Source organism: Talpa europaea (assembly GCF_964194135.1).
Source record: "Talpa europaea genome assembly, chromosome: 1".
Taxonomy (NCBI): domain Eukaryota; kingdom Metazoa; phylum Chordata; class Mammalia; order Eulipotyphla; family Talpidae; genus Talpa; species Talpa europaea.
In genome coordinates this window covers 61,751,094-61,775,055 of record NC_140073.1, presented here as the reverse complement: position 1 = coordinate 61,775,055, position 23,962 = coordinate 61,751,094, and the positions used below count along the sequence as shown (strand labels likewise).

The 23,962-nt window shown below is 38.3% G+C and overlaps 1 protein-coding gene across 1 annotated transcript; it reads left to right on the top strand.

The window, feature by feature from the left end:
* Window positions 1-2,923: 2,923 nt before the first annotated feature.
* LOC311183445 (uncharacterized protein) lies at window positions 2,924-19,285 on the top strand (the record flags this gene model as incomplete). The annotated part of the gene is made up of 3 exons (XM_084252822.1): window positions 2,924-2,941; window positions 13,248-14,693; window positions 18,764-19,285. The coding sequence occupies 2 exons, from the start codon at window positions 2,924-2,926 to the stop codon at window positions 14,613-14,615; spliced, it is 1,386 nt and encodes a 461-aa protein (XP_084108948.1). The 3' UTR covers window positions 14,616-14,693; window positions 18,764-19,285.
* Between the last annotated feature and the right edge of the window lie 4,677 nt (window positions 19,286-23,962).

Sequence of the window (23,962 nt, the reverse complement as noted above, 5' to 3'; positions counted from 1 at the left end):
AAACAGAAGAAGATGAATAAGAAAAACAGGGTGATGTAGAGCTACAAGAAGAACAAGAAGAACTAGAAGAACAATAAGAACAAGAATTAGAAACAGAAGAATAGACGAAAAAGTAGAAATAACAGAAGAATAAGCCGAAAAAGCAGAAATAACAGAATATTCAGATGAAGAAGCAGAAGCAGCAGAAGAGGAAGAAGAAGAAGAAGAAATTGAAAAAGCAAAAAATGCAGAAGAAACAGAAGATGGAGAAGAAGGAGATGTAGAACTACAAGTAGAACAAGAAGAACTAGAAGAAAAAGAGGAACAAGAAGAAACATAAGTATAATAGGAAAAAGCAGAAATAACAGAAGAATAAGCTGAAGAAGAAGCAGAATTAGAGGAATTAATTGAAAAAGCAAAAAAAAAAGCAGAACAAGATGAAGAAGAAGAAGAAGAAGGAGATGTAGAACAACAAAAAGAACTAGAAGAACGAGAAGAACAAGAAGAAACAGAAGAATACGAGGAAAAAGCAGAAAAAAATAGCAGAAGAATAAGCCAAAAAAGCAGTACTTCTTCTTCTTCTGCTTCTTCTGCTTTTCTTCAGCTTATTCTTCTGTTATTTCTGCTTTTTCGGCTTATTCTTCGGTGATTTTTGCTTTTTCCTCTTATTCTTCTGTTTCTTCTTATTGTTCTTCTTCTTATAGTTCTTCTAGTTCTTCTTGTTCTTCTTCTAGTTCTACATGTCCATCTTCTTCTTCATCTTTTTCTGTTTCTACTGCACTTTTTGTTTTTTCAATTACTTCTTCTTCTTCTGCTTCTGGTTCTTCCTCAGCTGAAACTTCTGTTATTTCTGCTGTTTCGGCTTATTCTTCTGTTATTTCTGCTTTTTCGTCTTATTCTTCTGTTTCTTCTTGTTCTTGTTCTTCTAGTTCTTCTGGTTGTTCTACATCTCCTTCCTCTTCTTCTTCATCTTCTGCTTTTTTAGATTTTTCAATTACTTCCTCTTCTTCTGCTTCTCCTGCTTCTCTTCAGCTTATGCTTCTGTTATTTCTGCATTTTCGGCTTATTCTTCTGTTATTTCTGCTTTTTCGTGTTATTCTTCTGTTATATCTGCTTTTTTGTGTTTTTCTTCTGTTATTTCTGATTTTTCGGCTTATTCTTCTGTTATCTCTGCTTTTTCCTCTTATTCTTCTCTTTCTAATTGTTGTTCTTCTTGATCTTTTAGTTCTTCTTGTTCTTCTTGTAGTTCTACTTCACCCTCTTCTTCTTCTTCATCTTCTTCTGTTTCTACTGCATTTTCTGCTTTTTCAATTACTTCTTCTGCTTCTTCTTCAGCTTATTCTTCTGTTATTACTGCTTTTTCGGCTTATTCTTCTGTTAATTCTGCTGTTCGTCTTATTCTTCTTTTATTTCTGCTTTTTGGGATAATTCTTCTGTTATATCTGCTTTTTCCTCTTATTCTTATCTTTCCTCTTGTTGTTATTCTTGTTCTTATAGTTCTTGTTGTTCTACATCTCCTTCTTCTTCTTCTTCATCTTCTTCTGTTTCTTCTGCATTTTTTGCTTTTTCAATTACTTCCTCTTTCTGCTTTTTCTGCTTCTTCCTCAGCTGAATCTTCTGTTATTTCTGCTTTTTCGGCTTATTCTTCTCTTATTTCTGCTATTTCGTCTTATTCTTCTGTTATTTCTGCTTTTTTTGGCTTATTCTTCTCTTTCTACTTCTTGTTCTTCTGTTCTTCTAGTTCTTCTTCTTCTTCTTGTAGTTCAACATCACCCTCCACTTCTTCATCTTCATCTGTTTCTTCAGCACTTTTTGTTTTATCAATTACTTCTTCTTCTGCTTCTTCTGCTTCTTCTTCAGCTGATTCTTCTGTTATTTCTGCTTTTTCGGCTTATTCTTCTGTTATTTCTGTTTGTTAGGCTTATACTTTTGTTATTTCTACTTTTTCATCTTATTCTTCTGTTTCTACTTCTTGTTCATGCTGCGGGAGGAATGTTTGGGCTTCCGCGTAGGGGAACAGGGCCCCGTTCCCCCATGGGGGAGGAAAGTTCTGTACCCCCATGGTTGCAAGGTGGCCCCAGCCTGGTGGGGGCGGAGGATCCCCGAACCTCCTCACAAGCGCCCCCTAGCGGCGGCCCTAGGAAGTGCAACAGTGCGCAGCCAGAGTCGGGTGGGCGGGTTCAACTCCGGCCATGGGCGGATCCAGGTGCGCACTCTTCCCCTTTGAGTGGTGCTGGCTTGCCCGGGGCTTTTTTCCGCGCCGGCCTGTGTGCCTGCAGTTTTGGAAGCGGCCGCGGTCGCCGCTTGTCCCTGGCTTCCAGGGGGTGCCCTCCCCTACCAGGACCCAGGCCCTCCGTGTAGGGCGTCTGCGGGCACAGGGCCCCGCCGCTGGGGCTGTGAGTGCGAGAGGAGGGTGCAGACATGCCCCGGGAGGAAGGTTGGGCTTCCGCGAAGGGGAAGAGGGCCCCGTTCCCACATGGGGGAGGACAATCCCGTAACCCATGGTTGCAGGGGTGGCCCCAGCCCTGTGGGGGCTGAGGGTCATGAACCCCCTCACCAGCGCCCCCTAGCGGCGGCCCTAGGAAGTGCACCTGTGCGCAGCCAGAGTTGGGTGGGCGGGGTCAGGCTCCGGCCAGGTGCGGAGCCTGGGGCTCATCAGCGATGCTGGGCCAGGTGCGGACTCTTCCACTTTGAGTGGTGCTGGCTTGCCCGGGCCTGTTTTCCGCGCCGGCCTGTGTGCCTGCAGTTTTGGATGAGGCTGCGGTCGCCACTTGTCCCTGGCTTCCACGGGGTGCCCTCCCCTGACCGGGACCCCGGCCTTCCATCTAGGGCGTCTGCGGGCGCACGGCCCCGCCTCTGAGGCTGTGAGTCTGAGAGCAGGGTGCAGGCGTGCCCGGAAGGAAGGCTTGGGCTTCCGTGAAGTGGAAGAGGCCCCCGTTCGCCCATGGGGGAATACAATCCCGTACCCCCATGGGTGCAGGTGTGGCCCCAGCTCGGTGGGGGCTGAGGGTCCCCGAACCACTTTACCAGCGCTCCCTGGCGACGGCCCTAGGAAGTGCACCTGTGCGCAGCCAGATTCCGGTGGGCGGGGTCAGGCTCCGTCCAGGGCCGGAGCCTGGCGCTCCTCAAGGGCTGCTGGGCCAGGTGCAGACTCTTCCCCTTTGAGTGGTGCTGGTTTGCTCGGGGCTTTTTTCCGCGCCGGCCTGTGTGCCTGCAGTTTTGGAAGAGGCCGCGGTCGCTGATTGACCCTGGCTACCAGGGGCTGCCGTCCCCTGACCAGGACCCTGGCCCTCCATCTAGTGCTGCACCTCCCCCTGCAGTGACCTTTAGGGCTAACCGTCCCTAGGTCCAGCTGGGCAACCAGCGCGCAGGGGGAGAACAGCAAAACCCTACCTGCTGCACCTCCCCCCGCAGTAATCTTTAGGAATGGCTTTCACCATGGTCCCTAGATTCGGCTGGGCAACCAGCGCGCGGGGGGAGAACAGCCTGAAGCAGAGAAAGTGCAGTGGAAGTTCCCTGAAAAGGCAGAAGCTTATCAAAAGACAACGACCACCAAGAACCACTACAAGAATGCTAAAAATCTTATCCCGTCTTCCTAGAACTACAAACTTTAATCCCTTATCTGTCTTTCTAAACTTCCTCCTTTCTTCTATAATGGTCATTGTTTGTTATGTAGATCACCTCCCTGATGGTAATAGACTGAGCCCATGAGCAAGCTAATTTTATTGATATTCATTCCTGTGCTTTTGGAAAACATATATATACTGGTCACAAACTTAAAGAAAATTACACTCAGATTTTCACTCTTGAAGTGTGTCTGTTTGTCATTTCTTTCGCCGACGCCCTGACCACCCTGCACGCTTCTCTCAACCCTGAGGTGGCCTCATCATCTACTGCTGTGCTGGTCCGCGGTAGGTGGCGCCCGAACGTGGGCCCCCGACATTTCATTTCATTTCATTGTGTCTTCCACCCAAAGAAGAGGTGAGTAACGAAGAGATCGTGTTGGGTAAGCTATCTCCCTTCTTGCGTGTGTGAGTGTGAATGTGATTCCCTTAAAATACCCTCTTTTAAACAGTCAGGGATAGGATCCTCACTGGAGCGTCTGGAGCTTGCTGATAAAGGGTGATCAGTTTAAAATAGTGAAAAGTTTTTCTAAGAGTGAATGCTCGTGGTGCTGTGTGTGTGTGAGAGTGTATGAATATGGCTCCACGGCCTCGTGGCTACGGAGTCTGAGTGGGCTGCACCCGCGATTCCCGTGGAGGAACATCATACTGCATAATGGTCATCTGCTCTTCGGAGTAGCCTGGTCCGGGACTTATACAGACAGACCTTAGCTAAGACGCCTCCGCAAGTTCCCGCGAGGGACACGGGCCGGACAGCACAGTTGAAAGAAATCTTTGCTTGAGTGAACAAAAGCACCACGAGACCAAAAACAAAAATCTTTTTCTATCTATATTTAAAAAATATGATTGAAACACGAGGTATTAAAGTAAATAAGAAAGCTCTACTGCAACTTTATAAATTTATATTACGGGTATGCCCGTGGTTTCCAGAAGAAGGTAGTTTGTCACTGGAAACTTGGAAGAAAGTAGGAAAAGAAGTGAGAGAGTTTTATGCCCTTCATGGACCATCTCAGGTTCCGAGACAGGCTCTGTCCTTGTAGGTACAAATTAGAGATTTGTTGGTTGATGCCACTGAGGCAGAATTGTGGGAAGGCCAACAGGATGAATTTCAGGATAATCCTAAAAACAATAATGATCTAAACACGGCATTATTCACTCAAGCCTCTGCTCCCGTATCAAAGTAATCCCTTTCCCAGTCAGAGGATGAGTTTAATGATCATGAATATACTGAAACGCTAGATAAATTAACTTTCAAAAATGATAAACCCTCCCGCCCACCCGCTAACCTTTTTCCAGTTGTTACCAAACCTAAAATTGCATTACATAATAATCCTAATCATATCAAAGCCCATCAAGGGCCCCTAGGTGGCATTTTAGGATTAGCAAAAAAGGCCAGTAAGGAGATTTTTCATTTACTTTTCCCATTGCCGGACCTCCGGCTTTGTCTCGCGCTGATTAAGGCCCTTCATGGGAGGCCATCCCCATAAAAACTCTTAAAAAATTACAGTTAGCTGTTCAGACAACAGGTCATAACTCCCCTTATACTTATCAAATTATTGACATGCTATCGGCCACCTGGATGACCCCTTATGATTGGCAAAATCTTGCCAAGGCTGTTCTTCCTTCAGGAATGTATGTATTATTTCACATGGAATATGAGGACCAAGTACATGCCTTCCTTAACAACCATGATAATGAGGTCAAGGCTGACAAAATTTCCCTTTCTATGTTCATGGTAACAGACAAATATGCTGAGGTACGCAGACAAGCTGCCCTTCCAAAAGATGTCCTAGTTGAAATTAATAAACTATCAGTTGCCTCATGGAAAAATCTTCCTTCACCTGAGTACAAACCCACTAATCTCACTGATATACACCAACTCCAGGATAAAATGTACCAGGATTTTGTGGCTAGATTAGAAACTGCTCTGAATAAGGTTCTTCCATCCTCCAGAGCACGAGATTTATTGTTTAAACAACTTGCATGGGAAAATGCTAATTCCCTCTGTAAAGAACTAATTAGACCTATAAGAAAAACTGGTATGCTTCAACATTACATTAAAGATTGCTTAAATGCATCCCCCGTGGCACTAGATCAAGGGTCTGTAAAAAATAAATAAATAAATAAATAAATAAACAAACAAACAAATAAATAAATAAAAAACTCAAAAACTTATGGCTGTCTGTATCCCTAAATAACATCAAAGAGGACTCAGCTGACAGCCCCGTGTTAATAAAACAATTGCCTAAACAGATAGGTCGTTTTTGCCTGGCTGGAGGCAAAATGAAATATGCAAAACAAAAGGTAAAATAAAAAATAGCCTGCAGTATTACAGAAAGTGATCAGGATTCTTGGGATAGTAAAATTGTTTTTCAAAAGCCAAAAGTTGATTCTAGAGCCAATGCTGACCTCTTTGCAGAGGCATCGGTTCCCAATTATGAGACCATTCCAAAATCCAGCCCAAATTTCCAGCTCGGACTTGGCTAAAATTGTTGACATAAAAATAACAACGCAAAAACAAATAAAAGATAATGTGCCATAATCTTAAATAAAACAAAACAAAAATGCTCCAATCTTTTCCTGTTAATTATTTTGGGAGGAGGCTAGGTTCCCCCCCATGAAGTTTTGCCATTTGTTTCTTCAAAAATAAATAAATAAATAAATAAATAAATAAATAAGGCATTTATAAATAATAGTATTCAAAGTTCATTCACAATTGTTAAAGTAATAAAAAATGGTTAAATATGAATGTATGAGACTATATGACTATAATCTAAATAAAAGGTTTTTATTAAAATAGTATAAACCCACTGCAGTGGGCTGGTGGAGGCTGCCCTTGATCTCAACAAGCAGCTGCCTGGACTTTTTCTCCAGTGTTGGGATCACTGACAGGTCTCTACTACCTAACTGCTGTGGAGGACTGAACCTTTCTATTATCCACCTTAAATAACTATTTTGGTTCATTCTACAAAAAAAGTTCCATTTCCCTGTGTTTCTCTGATTTTAAAGTCTAAATTGTCTTAGGCAAAAAACTGCTGAGTTACTTTTGACGGTGCTAACAAGCTATACAAAATGCTTATTGGTTGAATAAAAGCTTTTAATTTTACTTATTGGACCTGTAAAAGATTAAGTTTCTTGTTAAAACAAACTAACCTGGTAAAACAAAGTGATGATACAGACATTTTTGAGCTAAATTCTAAACCTCAAATTTTACAGGCAGACTGTAAAAATTTACCTCTTCTCCTGTTCTCAAGATAACAGTGTTCTTTTATGTTTTAAAATATGACCATTCCCAGTGACATAATGTGTTAGCAACCTAAAGCCATATAATCATTTCTTAAAAATGTAAACTCCAAAAATATTTTCTTATCAAAAAAAAAATTAGTAAAAACTGCTGTGACTACTGTGGTCTCGAGCCCAAGGTCTTTGGTAATAATTAAGATTAGACACTTATTCTGTGTACAGATTTTAGCTGTTAACTCATTAAAAACCTCAGTATCTTCACACATTGCTAAAATAACTGTTTCAAAATATATACACGGCCAAAATTTTAAATGTTATCAAGAGATCTCTGTATCTGTTTGTCTGTCTTTGTGTTTGTTTTGTTTTTTACCTCCGGAGGACTAATTATAAATGGCGCCTTTATAAATTATCATAAAACAAATCTTAAAGATCTTAATCAATTTTTTAATAAACAAAAACTAGTTTACATTTTATAATATAATTCAAAGTATATATGCCTTAAAGTTATGAATACTTTATTTAAATGTGTTTATTTCAAAAAGAAATTTCTGGTATAAAAGGTACTTTTGTCCTTCCTACTGAGTCACATTTATGTGCAAAATGTACATAGTATCTATATGGTGCTCTGATTTTTTTTGTTTGTTTGTTTTTATTAATTTGCCTAATTGCTTCTTTATTAGCTAGCCTAGAAAAACCTAGGTATGTGCCATTATGTTATTAACAGCCATGCAAAATGGAATTCCAGTCATAACAGAAACTAAAACTACAACTAAACTTTCAGGTTTACTTTTTGAACCTATTTGTGAAACCTAAAAATTCTAATGTCATATTACCTTGTGTGTTCACATTTAAGTCATCTAGTACAAACAAATAACAGTATTATAATGCCTTACTGTTAGTGAAAGATGTGACAATCCTAAATCGATGTAATGTAAAATGTGTGTTTACAAAGAAAAACATATATTAAAAATAGATATTTTAATGGTCCTAAAAGTAAAGTGATAAGTGAAAGCAAATGTTGAAGGTCTAAAAGAATTAAAAAGTAACAAGGCTAAGGAAAGTGTTAAAAATCTCAAAGAAATTTTACAAAAAACAAATTTTGTATACTCAAATGATTTATATTATTTTAGTATTTTGGGAACACATTAGCTAAAATAATTTTTGGTTAATAATAACTGAGTTTTAATCTAATGGGTTGTTTCAAAACATGTACTTATACACTAACATTGGGTATAATCTTGGCTCTTGTCTAGGTTAATGATTTTGGGTACATAATGTCTTTTAGTGTCTGAAAAACTAAGATTTTTGAGATGAAAATTAAAGGTTATGATTTGATTGTCAATATTATACTCAGGGCTATAATTTTTATAAAAATTAAATATGGTTGTTTTTGCTGCTTTCCAAGTATTTATGACACAGCATCCCAAAAATCTAAATTAAAGTAAAATTTGGTAGCCTGTCATTTAACCAATTAATGGAAATTTTGTGGAACCTCAGCAGAGCTTTAGAGATACTCCACAAACTTTCTCCTTTTCCTCCTGGGAAGGACATTAGATAAATTTATCCTATCTAGTTTACCTGGTAAAGTTACACTACAAGAAAACCACTGTCACTTGAAAAAATGGTAAAACTCTAATATGTACAAAAATGTTAACATTGGTTTTCTAAAACAAAATCTTTCAATACCTGATATATGTAAATTGTCAATGATTATTGTTGCCTTGAAATATTATATACTTCAATGATTTAATGTCTGCAGCACTTGTTTCTACACAATATAAGAAGAAAAGGCCTCAATTGATTCAAAATGATGAACTTTTGAGAGTAAAAATCTTTCTACAAAGGACTGTATAGACTGTTGGATATAAACCTGATTTTTACTGTTTTGTTTGGCATAACATTGAAAATGTTTTTACATTTTGCCTTTATTCAACAAAGTTTTCTTGTTTTGACTGACCACACTCTACAGCAATGTTATATATATATGTATATTTTTCTTTTTCTAGCAGAGCTAACCTTTTGTGCGGCTTTGAGTACAATTCTTCCAGGGAGTTGACATAGAGCTAAACTAAAATGTGGAGAAACCGCTGCTTTGTTCATAGGGTTCCAGACACCTCTGAAAATGATGAGAAAGTTTGCCTCCATTGGCAGGACTGAATAACCCGGTTCCCTGAACAGAAAGCTCTGTCATAAAGCCTGAACTCTTTCGTCTTTTCGCTGCCTTTGATGTACACTTCAAACAACCTGGACAGGACACCACTAAGACCCCAGTGCATGCCTACGTTGGATACCCCTTCGCTATACTTCTGGGGAATGCCTCAGCTACACGCATTCAATCGCATGGGACTTCTTACTCCATTCATTGTTCCAGTTGCATTGTTACTAATTGTATTATCCCCTCTCTTGTTCGTCTATATCCTGTGGTGGTCTTGCTCAAAAGACCCTCCTATGTTATGTTACCTGTTGATTTACATGATATGCCTTGGTATGATAATATTGCCATGCAAGTTTTAGATGAGGTACATGCTCTTCTTCGTCCTAAACGTTTTATTGTTACCCTTATTCTAGGCATTGCCGCTCTGATTTCCTTAGTTACCTCTTTAACTGCTTCCTCTGTTGCTTTAATTCAGGAAGCTAAGACAGCTTCTTTTGTAAATGACCTTACCAAAAACGTGCCCATGCGCTCGCAATACAGCGGGACATTGATTATAAGTTAGAAAGAAAGTTAAATGCTCTGGAAGAAATTGTTATTGCTATTGGCAATGAGGTTCAACTTCTCAAACAACAACTGTCTACTCGTTGCCATGTTCAGTTTCATTTCATTTGTGTTACGCCTTTACATTATAACTCTTCCTTACACTGGAATCTTACCAAACATCACCTATTGGACATCTGGCAAGACAATGACCTTTCTCATGACCTTTCGTCTCTCCAAGCTGAAATTTCTGCTGTCACTAAGTCTCATCTGCACACTTCACTCTCTTCCTTTGCTCATTCTCTAGCTTCCACTCTCCAATCTTTGACCTCTACTCACTGGTATCATCTCATTCTCTCTTTTATTGTTTTTTCCCTACTCGTCCTGTTACTTTGTTTTCTCCTTCCCCTCTGTGCCCGCTTACTTCACAGGTCCATTCATCGTCTTCAACGAGATATGTACACCTTCCAGCTCCCTTCTAAAAACAAAGGGGGACCTGCTGCACCTCCCCCTGCAGTGACCTTTAGGGCTAACCGTCCCTAGGTCCGGCTGGGCAACCAGCGCGCAGGGAGAGAACAGCAAAACCCTACCTGCTGCACCTCCCCCCGCAGTGATCTTTAGGAATGGCTTTCGCCACGGTCCCTAGATCTGGCTGGGCAACCAGCGCGCGGGGGGAGAACAGCCTGAAGCAGAGAAAGTGCAGTGGAAGTTCCCTGAAAAGGCAGAAGCTTATCAAAAGACAACGACCACCAAGAACCACTACAAGAATGCTAAAAATCTTATCCCGTCTTCCTAGAACTACAAACTTTAATCCCTTATCTGTCTTTCTAAACTTCCTCCTTTCTTCTATAATGGTCATTGTTTGTTATGTAGATCACCTCCCTGATGGTAATAGACTGAGCCCATGAGCAAGCTAATTTTATTGATATTCATTCCTGTGCTTTTGGGAAAACATATATATACTGGTCACAAACTTAAATAAAATTACACTCAGATTTTCACTCTTGAAGTGTGTCTGTTTGTCATTTCTTTCGCCGACGCCCTGACCACCCTGCACGCTTCTCTCAACCCTGAGTTGGCCTCATCGTCTACTGCTGTGCTGGTCCGCGGCAGTCTAGGGCATCTGCGGGCGCACGGCCCCGCCGCTGGGGCTGTGAGTGCGAGAGGAGGGTGCAGGCGTGCCCCGCGAGGAAGGTTTGGTCTTCCGCGAAGGGGAAGAGGGCCCCGTTCCCCCATGGGTGTGGACAATCCCGTACCCCCATGGGTGCAGTGGTGGCCCCATCCAGGTGGGGGCTGAGCGTCCCCGATCCCCCTCACCAGCGCCCCCTAGCGGCGGCCCAAGGAATTGCACCTGTGCGCAGGCAGAGTCGGGGGGCGGGGTCTGGCTCCGGCCAGGGGCCGAGCCTGGGGCTCATTAAGCGCTGCTGGGCCAGGTGCGGACTCTTACCCTTTGAGTGGTGCTGGCTTGCCCGGGGCTTTTTTCCGCGCCGGCCTGTGTACCTGCAGTTTTGGAAGAGGCCGCTCTTGCCGCTTGTCCCTGGCTTCCAGGGGGTGCACTCCCCTGAACGGGACCCCGGCCCTCCGTCTAGGGCGTCTGCGGGTGCACGGCCCCGCCGCTTGGGCTCTGAGTGCGAGAGGAGGGTACAGACGTGCCCCGGGAGGAAGTTTTCGTCTTCCGTGAAAGGGAAGAGGTCCCCGTTCCCCCATTGGGGAGGACAATACCGTACCCCCATTGGTGCAGGTGTGGCCCCAGACCGGTGGGGGCTGAGGGTCCCAGAAACCCCTCAGCAGCGCCGCCTAGCGGCGGCCCTAGGAGGTGCACCTTTGCGCAGCCAGAGTCGGGTGGGCGGGGTCAGGCTCCGGCCAGGGGCGGAGCCTGGGGCTCATCAGCGCTGCTGGGCCAGGTGTGGACTCTTCCCCTTTGAGTGGTGCTGGGTTGCCCCGGGCTTTCCGCGCTGGCCTGTGTGCCTGCAGTTTTGTAAGCGGCCGCAGTCGCCGCTTGTCCCTGGCTTACAGGGGGTGCCCTCCCCTGACATGGACCCCGGCCCTCCGTCTAGGGCGTCTGCGGGAGCACAGCCACGCCGCTGGGGCTGTGAGTGCGAGAGGAGGGTGCAGGCGTGTGCCGGTGGAAGATTTGGGTTTCCCCCGAGGGGAAGAAGAGGAAGAGAGAGTTCTTCTTGTTCTTCTTTTAGTTCTACATCTCCTTCTTCTTCTTCATGTTCCTCTCTTTCTTCAGCATTTTCTGCTTTTTCAATTACTTCTTCGTTTTCTGCTTCTTCTGTTTCTTCTTCACCTTATTCTTCTGTCACTTCTGCCTTTTCGGCCTATGCTTCTGTTATTTCTACCTTTTTGGCTTATTCTTCTGTTATTTCTACTTATTCAGCTTATTCTTCTGTTATTTCTGCTTTTTGTCTTATTCTTCTGTTCTCCTTCTTATTCTACTTGTTCTTCTGGTTCTTTTTGTTCTTCTTGTAGTTCTACTTCTCCTTCTTCTTCTCCTTCATCTTCATCTGTTTCTTCTGCATTTACTGCTTTTTCAATTACTTTCGTTTTCTGCTTCCTCTGTTTCTTCTTCAGCTTATTCTTCTGTAATTATTGCCTTATTGGCTTATGCGTCTGTAATTTCTAACTTTTGGGCTTATTCTTCAGTTATTTCTACTTTTTCAGATTATTCTTATGTTATTTCTGCTTTTTCATCTTATTCTTATTTTCTCCATCTTCTCCTTCTTGTTCTTCTAGTTCTTCTTTTAGTACTACATCTCCTTCTTCTTCTTCATCTTCCTCTCTTTCTTCTGCATTTTCTGCTTTTTCAATTATCTCTTCGTTTTCTGCTTCTTCTGTTTCTACTTCAGATTATTCTTCTGTCATATCTGCCTTTTCGGCTTATGCTTCTGTTATTTGTACCTTTGTGGCTTATTCTTCTGTTATCTCTGCTTTTTCGTCTTATTCTTCTGTTTCTACTTCTGTTCTTCTTGTTCTTCTAGTTCTTCTTGTAGTTCTACATCTCCTTCTTCTTCTTCTTCATCTTCTGTTATGCATTTTCTTCTTTTTCATTTACTTATGCTTCTTCTGCTTCTTATTCATCTTATTCTTCTATTATTTCTGCTTTTTTGACTTATTCTTCTGTTTCTCCTTTTGTTCTTCTTGTTCTACCAGTTCTTCTTGTTCTTCTTATAGTTCTACATCTCCTCCTTCTTCTTCTTCATCTTCCTCTCTTTCCTCAGAATTTTCTGCTTTTTCAATTACTTCGTTTTCTGCTTCTTCTGTTTCTTCTTCAGCTTATTCTTTTGTCATTTCTACCTTTTTGGCTTATGCTTCTGTAATTTCTACTTTTTGGTTTATTCTTCTGTTATTTTTACTTATTCAGCTTATTCTTCCGTTATTTCTGCCTTTTCGTCTTATTCTTCTGTTCATCCTTCTTGTTCTTCTAGTTCTTATTGTTCTTCTTGTAGTTCTATACCTCCTTTTTCTTCTTCTTCATCTTCCTCTGTTACTTCTGCATTTTCAGCTTTTACAATTATTACTTCGTTTTCTGCTTCTTCTGTTTCTTCTTCACCTTATTCTTCTGTCATCTGCCTTTTCGGTTTATGCTTCTGTTATTTCTATCTTTTGGCTTAGTCTTCTGTTATTTGTGCTTTTTCGTCTTATTCTTCTGTTTCTACTTCTTGTTTTTCTTGTTCTTCTAATTCTTCTTGTTCTTCTTGAAGTTCTACATCTCCTTCTTCTTCATCTTTATCTGTTATGAATTTTCTGCTTTTTCAATTACTTCTTCGTTTTCTGCTTCTTCTGTTTCTTCTTCAGCTTATTATTCTGTCATTTCTGCCTTTTCCGCTTATGCTTGTTATTTCTACTTTTTGGCTTATTCTTCTGTTATTTCTACTTATTCAGCTTATTCTTCTGTTATTTCTGCTTTTTCAACTTATTCTTCTGTTTCTTCTTCTTGTTCTTCTTGTTCTTCTAGTTCTTCTTATTCTTCTTTTTGTTGTACATCTCCTTCTACTTCTTCTTCATCTTTTTCTGTTTCTTCTGCATTTTCTGCTTTTTCAATTACTTCTTCTTTTTCTGCTTCTGTTTCTTCTTCAGCTTATTCTTCTGTCATTTCTGCCTTTTCGTCTTATGCTTCAGTTATTTCTAGCTTTTTGTCTTATTCTTCTCTTATTTCTGCTTTTTCGTCTTATTTTTCTGTTTCTACTTCTTTTCTTCTAGTTCTTCATGTTCTTCTTGAAGTTCTACATCTCCTTCTTCTTCTTCCTCATCTTCATTGTTCTGCATTTTCTGCTTTTTCAATTATTTATGCTTCTTCTACTTCTTATTCGGCTTATTCTTCTGTTTATCTGTTTTTTCGTCTTGTTCTTCTTTTTTTCCTTCTTGTTCTTCTTGTTCTTCTAGTTCTTCTTGTTCTTCCTGTAGCTCATCTCATTCTTCTTCTTCATCTTCTTCATCTTCCTCTGTTTCTTCCGTATTTTCTGCTTTTTCAATTACTTTTCCTTTTATGCTTCTTTTGTTCCTTCTTCAGCTATTCTTCTGTGAATTCTACCTTTTTGTCTTATTCTCCTGTTATTTCTACTTATTCACTTATTCTTCTGTTATTTCTGCTTTTTCGTCTTATTCTTCTGTTTCTCCTTCTTGTTCTTCTAGTTCTTCTTTTTCTTCTTGTAATTCTACATATCCTACTTCTTCATCTTCCTCTGTTTCCCCTGCATTTTCTTCTTTTTCAATTACTTCTTTATTTTCTGCTTCTCTTTTTCTTCAGCTTATTCCTCTGTTTTCTGCCTTTTCGGCTTATTCTTCTGTTTTTTCTACCTTTTTTTTCTTATTCTTCTGTTATTTCTACTTTTTCAGCTTATTCTTCTGTTATATCTGATTTTTCGTCTTATTCTTCTGTTTCTAATTCTTGTTCTTGTTGTTCTTCTACTACTTCTTGTTCTTGTAGTTCTACATCTCCTTCATCTCCTTTTTCATCTTCCTCTGTTTCTTCTGCATTTTCTGCTTTTTCAATTACTTCTTCGTTTTCTTCTTCTCTTTCTTCTTCAGCTTATTCTTTCATTTCTCCTTTTCGGCTTATGCTTCTGTGATTTCTAGCTTTTTGGCTTATTCTTCTGGTATTTCTGCTTTTTCGTCTTATTCTTCTGTTTCTACTTCTTGTTCTTCTAGTTCTTTTAGTTCTTCTTGTAGTTCTACATCTCCTTCTTCTTCTTCTTCTTCATCTTTCTCTGTTTCAACTGCATTTTCTGCTTTACAATTAATTCTTCTGTTTCTTCTTCAGCTTAATCATATGTCATTTCTGCTTTTTCGGCATATGCTTCTGTTATTTCCACCTTTTTGGCTTATTCTTCTGTTATTTATACTTTTTCAGCTTATTATTCTGTTATATCTGATTTTTCGTCTTATTCTTCTGTTTCTACTTCTTGTTCTTCTTGTTCTTCTAGTTCTTCGTGTTCTTCTGTAGTTCTACATCTCCTTCTCCTTCTTCATCTTCCTCTGTTGTTTCTGCATTTTCTTTTTTTCAATTACTTCTTCGTTTTCTGCTTCTTCTCTTTCTTCTTCAGCTATTCCTATGTCATTTCTACCTTTTCGGCTTATGCTTCTGTTATTTCTACCTTTTTGGCTTATTCTGTTATTTCTGCTTTTTCGTCTTATTCTTCTGTTTCTAATTCTTGTTCTTCTTGTTCTTCTAGTTCTTCTTGTTGTTCTTGTACTTCTACATCCCCTTCTTCTTCTTCTTCATGTTATTCTGTTCTGCATTTTCTGCTTTTTAAATTACTTATGCTTGCTCTGCTTCTTATTCAGATTATTCTTCTGTTAATTCTGCTTTATTGTCTTATTCTCGTTTTCTACTTCTTGTTCTTCTTGTTCTTCTTGTGCTTCTAGTTCTTCTTGTTCTTGTAGTTCTGCATGTCCTTCTTCTTCTTCTTCTTCTTCTTCATATTCCTCTGTTTCTTGTGCATTTTCCGCTTTTTCAAATACTTCTTCGTTTTCTACTTCTTCTGTTTCTTCTTCAGCTTATTCTTCTGTCACTTCTGCCTTTTCGGCTTATGCTTCTGTTATTTCTACCTTTTTGTCTTATTCTTCTTTTATTTCTTATTATTCAGCTTATTCTTCTGTTATTTCTGCTTTTTCGTCTTATTCTTCTGTATCTCCTTCTTGTTCTTTTTTTTCTTCAAGTTCTTCTAGGTCTTCTTGTTGTTCTACATCTCCTTTTTCTTTTTCTTCATCTTCCTCTGTTCTACATTTTCTGCTTTTTAAATTACTTATGCTTCTTCTGCTTCTTATTCGGCTTATTCTTCTGTTAATAATGCTTTTTCGTCTTAATCTTCTGTTTCAACTTCTTGTTCTTCTTGTTCTTCTAGTTCTTCGTGTTCTTCTTGCAGTTCTACATCTCCTTCTTCTTCTTCTTCATCTTCCACTCTTCTGCATTTTCTGCTTTTTCAATTTCTTCTTCGTTTTATGCTTCTTCTGTTTCTTCTTCAGTTATTCTTCTGTCATTTCTGCGTTTTTGGCTTATGCTTCTGTTATTTCTACCTTTTTGGCTTATTCTTCTGTTATTTCTACTTTTTCAGCTTATTCTTCTGTTATATCTGATTTTTCGTCTTATTCTTCTCTTTCTACTCCTTGTTCTTCTTGTTCTTTTAGTTCTTCTTGTTCTTCTTGCAGTTCTATCTCTTCTTCTTCTTCTTCATCTTCATCTTCCTCTCTTTCTTCAGCACTTTCTGCTTTTTAATTACATCTTCGTTTTCTGCTTCTTCTGTTTCCTCTTCAGCTTATTCTTCTGTCACGTCTGCCTTTGCGGCTTATGCTTCTATTATTTCTAACTTTTTTTGCTTATTCTTCTGTTATTTCTACTTATTCTGCTTATTCTTCTGTTATTTATGCTTTTTCGTCTTATTCTTCTGTTTCTCCTTCTTGTTCTTTTTGTTCTTCTAGTTCTTCTTGTAGTTCTACATCTCCTTTTTCTTATTAATCTTCCTCTGTTCTGCATTTTCTGCTTTTTAAATTACTTATGCTTCTTCTGCTTCTTATTCAGCTTATTCTTCTGTTATTTCTGCTTTATCGTCTTATTAGTCTGTTTGTCCTTCTTGTTCTTCTAGTTCTTCTTGTTCTTCTTGTAGTTCTACATCTCCTTCTTCTTCTTCTTCATCTTCCTCTGTTCTTCTGCATTTTCTGCTTTTTCAATTACTTTCATTTTTTGCTTCTTCTGTTTCTTCTTCAGCTTATTCTTCTGTCATAATTGCCTTTTCGCCTTATGTTTCTGTTATTTCTAACTTTTCGTCTTATTCTTCAGTTTTTTCTACTTTTTCAGCTTATTCTCATGTTATTTGTGCTTTTTCATCTTATTCTTCTTTTTCTCCTTCTTATTCTGCTTGTTCTTGTAGTTCTTCTTGTTCTTCTTGTAGTTCTGCATCTCCTTCTTCTTCTTCCTCTTCTACCTCTGTTTCTGCTGCATTTTTGCTTTTTCAATTACTTTTTCATTTTCTGCTTCTTTTTTTATTTCTTCAGCTATTCTTCTGTTATTTCTACATTTTTGGCTTATTCTTCTGTTATTTCTACTTTTTAAGCTTATTCTTCTGTTATTTCTGCTTTTTCGTCTTATTCTTCTGTTTCTACTTCTTGTTCGTCTTGTTCTTCTAGTTCTTCTTGTTCTTCTTTTAGTTCTACATCTCCTTCTTCCTCTTCTTCATCTTCCTCTGTTTCTTCTGCATTTTCTGCTTTTTCAATTACTTCTTCGTTTTCTGCTTCTTCTGTATCTTCTTAGATTTTTCTTCTGTCATTTCTGCCTTTTCGTCTTGTGCTTCTGTTATTTCTTCCTTTTTGGCTTTTTATTCTGTTATTTCTAATTTTTCAGCTTATTCTTCAGTTATTTCTGCTTTTTTGTCTTTTTCTTCTCTTTCTCCTTGTTCTTCTATTTCTTCTAGTTCTCTTGTAGTTCTACATCTGCTTCTTATTTATCTTCCTCTGTTTCTTCTGCATTTTCTGCTTTTTCAATTATTTCTTCGTTTTCTGCTTCTTCTGTTTCTTCTTCAGCTAATCTATGTGTCATTTCTCCCTTTTCAGCTTATTCTTCTGTTATTTCTACCCTTTTGTCTTATTCTTCTGTTATTTCTACTTTTTCAGCTTATTCTTCTGTTATATCTGATTTTTCGTGTTATTCTTTTGTTTCTAATTCTTGTTCTTTTTGTTCTTCTAGTTCTTCTTGTAGTTCTACATCTCCTTCTTCTCCTTCTTCATCTTCCTGTTTCTTCTGCATTTTCTGCTTTTTCACTCACTTCTTCGTTTTCTGCTTCTTCTGTTTCTTCTTCAGCTATTCTTGTGTTATTTCTACCTTTTTTGCTTATTCTTCTGTTATTTCTAATTTTTCAGCTTATTCTTCAGTTATTTCTGCTTTTTTGTCTTTTTCTTCTCTTTCTCCTTGTTCTTCTATTTCTTCTAGTTCTCTTGTAGTTCTACATCTGCTTCTTATTTATCTTCCTCTGTTTCTTCTGCATTTTCTGCTTTTTCAATTACTTCTTCGTTTTCTGCTTCTTCTGTTTCTTCTTCAGCTAATCTATGTGTCATTTCTCCCTTTTCAGCTTATTCTTCTGTTATTTCTACCCTTTTGTCTTATTCTTCTCTTATTTCTACTTTTTCAGCTTATTCTTCTGTTATATCTGATTTTTCGTGTTATTCTTCTGTTTCTAATTCTTGTTCTTTTTGTTCTTCTAGTTCTTCTTGTAGTTCTACATCTCCTTCTTCTCCTTCTTCATCTTCCTGTTTCTTCTGCATTTTCTGCTTTTTCACTCACTTCTTCGTTTTCTGCTTCTTCTGTTTCTTCTTCAGCTATTCTTGTGTTATTTCTACCTTTTTTGCTTATTCTTCTGTTATTTCTACTTTTTCAGCTTATTCTTCTGTTATTTCTGCTTTTTCGTCTTATTCTTCTGTTTCTCCTTCTCGTTCTTCTTGTCTTCTAGTTCTTCTTTTTCTTCTTGTAGTTCTACATCTCCTTCTTCTTCTTCTTCTTCATCTTCCTCTGTTTCTTCTGCATTTTCTGCTATTTCAATTATTTCTTCGTTTTATGCTTCTTCTGTTTCTTCTTCAGTTATTCTTCTGTCATTTCTGCGTTTTTGGCTTATGCTTCTGTTATTTCTACCTTTTCGGCTTATTCTTCAGTTATTTCTACTTTTTCAGCTTATTCTTCCGTTATATCTCATTTTTCGTCTTATTCTTCTATTTCTACTTCTTGTTCTAGTTCTTCTTGTTCTTCTTGTATTTCTCCATCTCCTTCTTCTCCTTCTTCATCTTCCTCTGTTTCGTCTGCATTTTCTCCTTTTTCAATTACTTCTTCGTTTTCTGCCACTTCTGTTTCTTCTTCAACTTATTCTTCTGTCATTTCTCCCTTTTCGGCATATGCTTCTTTTATTTCTACCTTTTCGCTTATTCTTCTGTTATTTCTACTTTTTCATCTTATTCGTCTGTTATATCTGATTTTTCTTTTTTTTTCCTTTGAAAAATTTTTAATAAAATTTTGATAAAATATACAAATATGAAATTTACCATTTAAACTGTTTTTAAGTGTATAGTTCAGTGGCATTAATTTCATTCACATTGCTGTACAAAACATCACCTCCATCCATCTCCAGAACTTTTCATCTTCTCAAAGTGAAACGCTACATCCATTAAAAAGCCCCATTCTCTCCTCTCCCAATCCATGGTAATTACCAAACTACTTTCCGTCTCTATGATATTGACAATTCTACCTCATTTGAATGGAATAATATAGTATTTATCTTTTCATGACTGGTTTATTTCACTGAACTTAATGTCCTTAAAGTTCATCCATGCTGCAGCATGCTTCAGAACTGCCTTTAATAAGGCTGAATAATATTCCATTTTATGTTAAAAGTAAACATCTGTTTATCCACTGATGGACATTTGGGTTGTTTTCCCCTTTTGCCTATTGTGAATTATGCTTTTATGAACATGGAGTACCTTTTACTGTCCTTGCTTTACGTTTCTTGGTTACATTCTCAGAAGGGGGACTGCTAGATCATAGATATGTCAATTTTTAATTTCTTGAGGGACACTCATAGTGTTTTCCATAGTGATTGCACCATTTAATTTCCCACCAACCATGCATAAGGTCTTCAATTTCTCTATGTCTTTACTCAGTATTTTGTTTTTGTTGTTTTTGTTTTTGTTGATTTTTTTATTCTTTTTTTAATATTAAATTTTATTTTTATATTCCCCCATACAATTGCAAACACCCATTCTGACCCCAATCCTTCCCCTCCCGCCCCCACCCCCCAAAAAGTGTCTCTGGTTCATAGTTTTTTGTTGATTTTGATTTTCACTTTCTTATATTCATTTTCCTGGTCCCTTATTTAAGTTTTCTAGATTCCTGCTATGAGTGAGACCATCCGGTATTTTTCATTTTCTTTTTGGCTTATTTCGCTGAGCATGATCCCTTCCAGCGCCATCCACGTTGCTGCAAATTGCATGTGTTTATCTTTTTTGAATGCTGAGTAATATTCCATGGTATATATGTACCACATCTTCTTGATCCAGTCATCTATTTTTGGGCATTTGGGTTGTTTCCAAAGCTTAGCTATTGTAAACAGTGCTGCTATAAACATAGGGGTGCAGGTGCTCTTTGGAATTGATGTTTCTGTGTCCTTTGGGTAAATACCTAGGAGTGGAATTGCTGGATCATATGGAAGCTCTATGTTTAGTAGGTCCAGAAATCTCCACACAGCTCTCCATAGTGGTTGGACCAGTTTGCACTCCCACCAACAGTGCAGAAGAGTTCCTTTTTCTCCACACCCTCGCCAACATTTGTTGTTGCTAGTTTTTTTAATATGTGCCATTCTCACTGGTGTGAGATGGTATCTCATGGTAGTTTTGATTTGCATTTCCCTGATTACAAGTGATGTTGAACATTTTTTCATATGTCCGTTGGCCATTTGCATTTCCTCTTCAGAGAAGTTTCTTTTTAGCTCTTCTGCCCATTTTTTGACTGGATTATTTTCTTTGTTGTTGCTGAGTCTCATCAGCTCTTTGCAGATTTTTGTGATCAGTCCTTTATCATTAGTGCTGGGTGCAAAAATGTTCTCCCAGTTGGTGGGGTTTCTCTTTGTTTTTGTTATTTTCTCTTTTGCTGTGCAGAAGCTCTTTAATTTGATGTAGTCCCAGCTGTTTATCTTTGTCTTCACTATCACTGCTTTGGGTGATGTGTCTGTAAAGATGTCTTTGATGTGCAAATCCCGTAGTGTTTCGCCTATATTTCCTTCTATGTATTTTATGGTTTCAGGCCTTATGTCTAGTTCTTTAATCCATTTTGAGTTGATTTTTGTGTATGGTGTGAGGTAGTGGTCAAGCTTCATTCTTTTGCATGTAGCGACCCAGTTTTCCCAGCACCATTTATTGAACAAACTTTCTTTGCTCCAATGCATATTCTTTGCTCCTTTGTCAAAGATTAGTTGACCATAAATCTGTGGGTTTATTTCTGGATTTTCTATTGGATTCCATTGGTCTGTATGTCTGTTCTTGTTCCAATACCATGCAGTTTTGATGATTATGGCTTTGTAGTATAGTTTGAAGTCTGGGAGTGTGATACCTCCATTTCCTTCTTTTTTTTTCAGGAGAGCTTTGGCTATTCGGGGTTTTTGGTGATTCCATATGAATTTCATCAATAATTGTTCTATTTCTTTGAAGAATGCCATTGAGATTTTGATTGGAATAGCATTGAATCTGTATATTGCTTTTGGTAGGATGGCCATTTTAATAATGTTTATTCTTCCAATCCATGAGCAGGGGATGTCTTTCCATTTATTTTGTGTCTTCTTCTATTTCTTTTAACAGTGTTTTATAGTTTTCTTTGTATAGGTCCTTTACCTCTTTTGTTAGATTTATTCCCAATTATTTTATTTTTTTTGTTTCGATAATAAAAGGGGTGTTTTTTTTGATTTCTTCTTCTTCAGATTTATTGTTTGTGTACAGGAAGGCTACTGACTTTTGCGTGTTGATTTTGTATCCTGCCACTTTACTGAATTGATTGATGAGTTGAATTAGTTTTTCTGTGGATATTTTGGGGTTCTCTATGTATATTATCATATCATCTGCAAATAGTGATAGTTTGACTTCTTCTTTTCCTATTTGGATTCCTTGGATGTCTTTCCCTTGTCTTATTGCTCTGGCTAGGACTTCCAGTATTATATTGAAAAGCAGTGGTGAGAGTGGACATCCTTGTCTTGTTCCAGATCTTAATGGAATTGCTTTCAGCTTTTCACCATTGAGAATGATACTGGCTGTTGGCTTGTCATAGATGGCCTTTATGATGTTGAGGTATGTTCCTTGTATCCCAAGAATTTCAAGGGCTTTTATCATGAATGGGTGTTGCACTTTGTCGAAAGCTTTCTCAGCATCTATTGATATTATCATATGGTTTTTATATTTCTTTTTGTTGATGTGTTGGATAACGTTGATTGATTTTCGGATGTTGAACCATGGTTGTGCCCCTGGAATGAATCCAACTTGGTCGTGGTGAATTATCTTATGGATACATTGTTGGATTCTGATAGCTAAAATTTTATTGAGGATTTTTGCATCAGTGTTCATTAGGGAGATTGGCCTATAGTTTTCCTTTTTTGTGTTGTCCTTATTCGGTTTTGGTATTAGTGTAATGTTGGCTTCATAGAACGTGTTTGGTATTGTCCCTTCCTTCTCAATTTTTTGGAAGAGTTTGTGAAGGATAGGCACTAATTCGTCTCTGAATGTTTGGTAGAATTCATTTGTAAATCCATCAGGTCCTGGGCTTTTGTTTTTGGGGAGGTTTTTGATTACCATTTCAATTTCGCTGCTTGTAATTGGTCTGTTTAGGTGTTCTATTTCTTCTTTATCTAGCTTTGGGTGATTGTAGAGTTGTAGGAATTTGTCCATCTCCTCTAGATTGTTGAACTTGTTTCCATATAACTCTTCATAGTAGTTACTGATTATTCTTTTGATTTCTGCTGTGTCCGTTGTGATTTCTCCTCTTTCATTTATGATCCTGTGTATTTGTGCTTTCTCCCTTTTTTCCTTTGTGAGCCTGGCTAGGGGTTTGTCTATTTTATTTATTTTTTCAAAGAACCAGCTCTTGGTTTCATTGATCTTTTGGATTGTTTTTTTTAGTTTCAATTTCATTTATTTCTGCTTTGGTTTTTATTATTTCTTTTCTTCTACTGGTTTTGGGGTTTTTTTGTTGTTCTTTTTCTAGATCTTTGAGCTTCGAGATTAGGTTGTTTCTTTGAGTTCTTTCTTGTTTTTTGATGTGCGCTTCTATTGCTATATATTTTCCTCTTATTACTGCTTTTGCTGCATCCCATACATTTAGGATATTGGTGTCCTCCTTGTCATTCAATTCAAAGAATTTTTTAATTTCTTCTTTGATCTCCTCGTTAGTCCAGTGGTCTTCCAGTAGTGTGGCTTTTAATCTCCATGAGGTAGGATAGTTCCTTGCCTTCTTTTTATGATTTATTTCTAGTTTGATGCCTTCGTGGTCAGAAAAGATGGTTGGTATGATTTCAATCTTGGTGTATCTGTTGATGTTTGTCTTGTGCCCCAGTATGTGATCGAACCTGGAGAATGATCTGTGTGCGCTTGAGAAAAATGTGTACTCCGTTTTTTTTTGGGTTTAGTGTTCTATAGATGTCTGTTAAGCCCAAATGCTCTAGGTCCTTATTTAGAGCTTTAGTTTCTTTACTTATTTTTTGTCTTGTTGATCTATCCATTGTTGATAGTGGTGTGTTGAAGTCTCCCACTACGTATGTGTTTTCTCTGATGTCTGTTTTCAGAGAGAACAACAGTTGTCTGATATATTTTGGTGCTCTTTCGTTTGGTGAGTATATGTTATGAGTGTTATTTCTTCTTGAAGTATTGTTCCCTTAATCATAATGTAGTGACCATTGGGGTCTCTTTTTATTTTTTTGAGTTTGAAGTCTGTTTTATCTGATATAAGTATAGCTGTTCCTGCTTTCTTTTTTGGCCCATTTGCTTGTGGGATTGTTTTCCATCCTTTGACTTTGAGCCTATTTTTATCTTTTGTAGCTAAATGTGTTTCCTGGAGACAGCAAAAGGTTGGGTTTTGTTTCTTAATCCAGGCTGCAACTCTGTGTCTTTTTATTGAAGAGTTTAGTCCATTTACATTTAGAGTTAATATTGATATGTTAGCATCTGTATTTGCCATTATGTTTGTCTTTCCTTTGATTTTATTTATTCTTTTAATAACTTTTTCTTTTTTTGGTCTTCTTTCTTTGTTATTCGTCCCTCTGAGGTTCTGGCTTTAGGATTCCTTGTAGTATTTTTTGGAGTGGGGGTTTATTCGTAATGAAATTCCGGAGTTTCTCTTTGTCTGGGAAGGTCTATATTCTTTCTTCATGGAGGAAAGAGAGCTTTGTGGGATAGAGTATTCTTG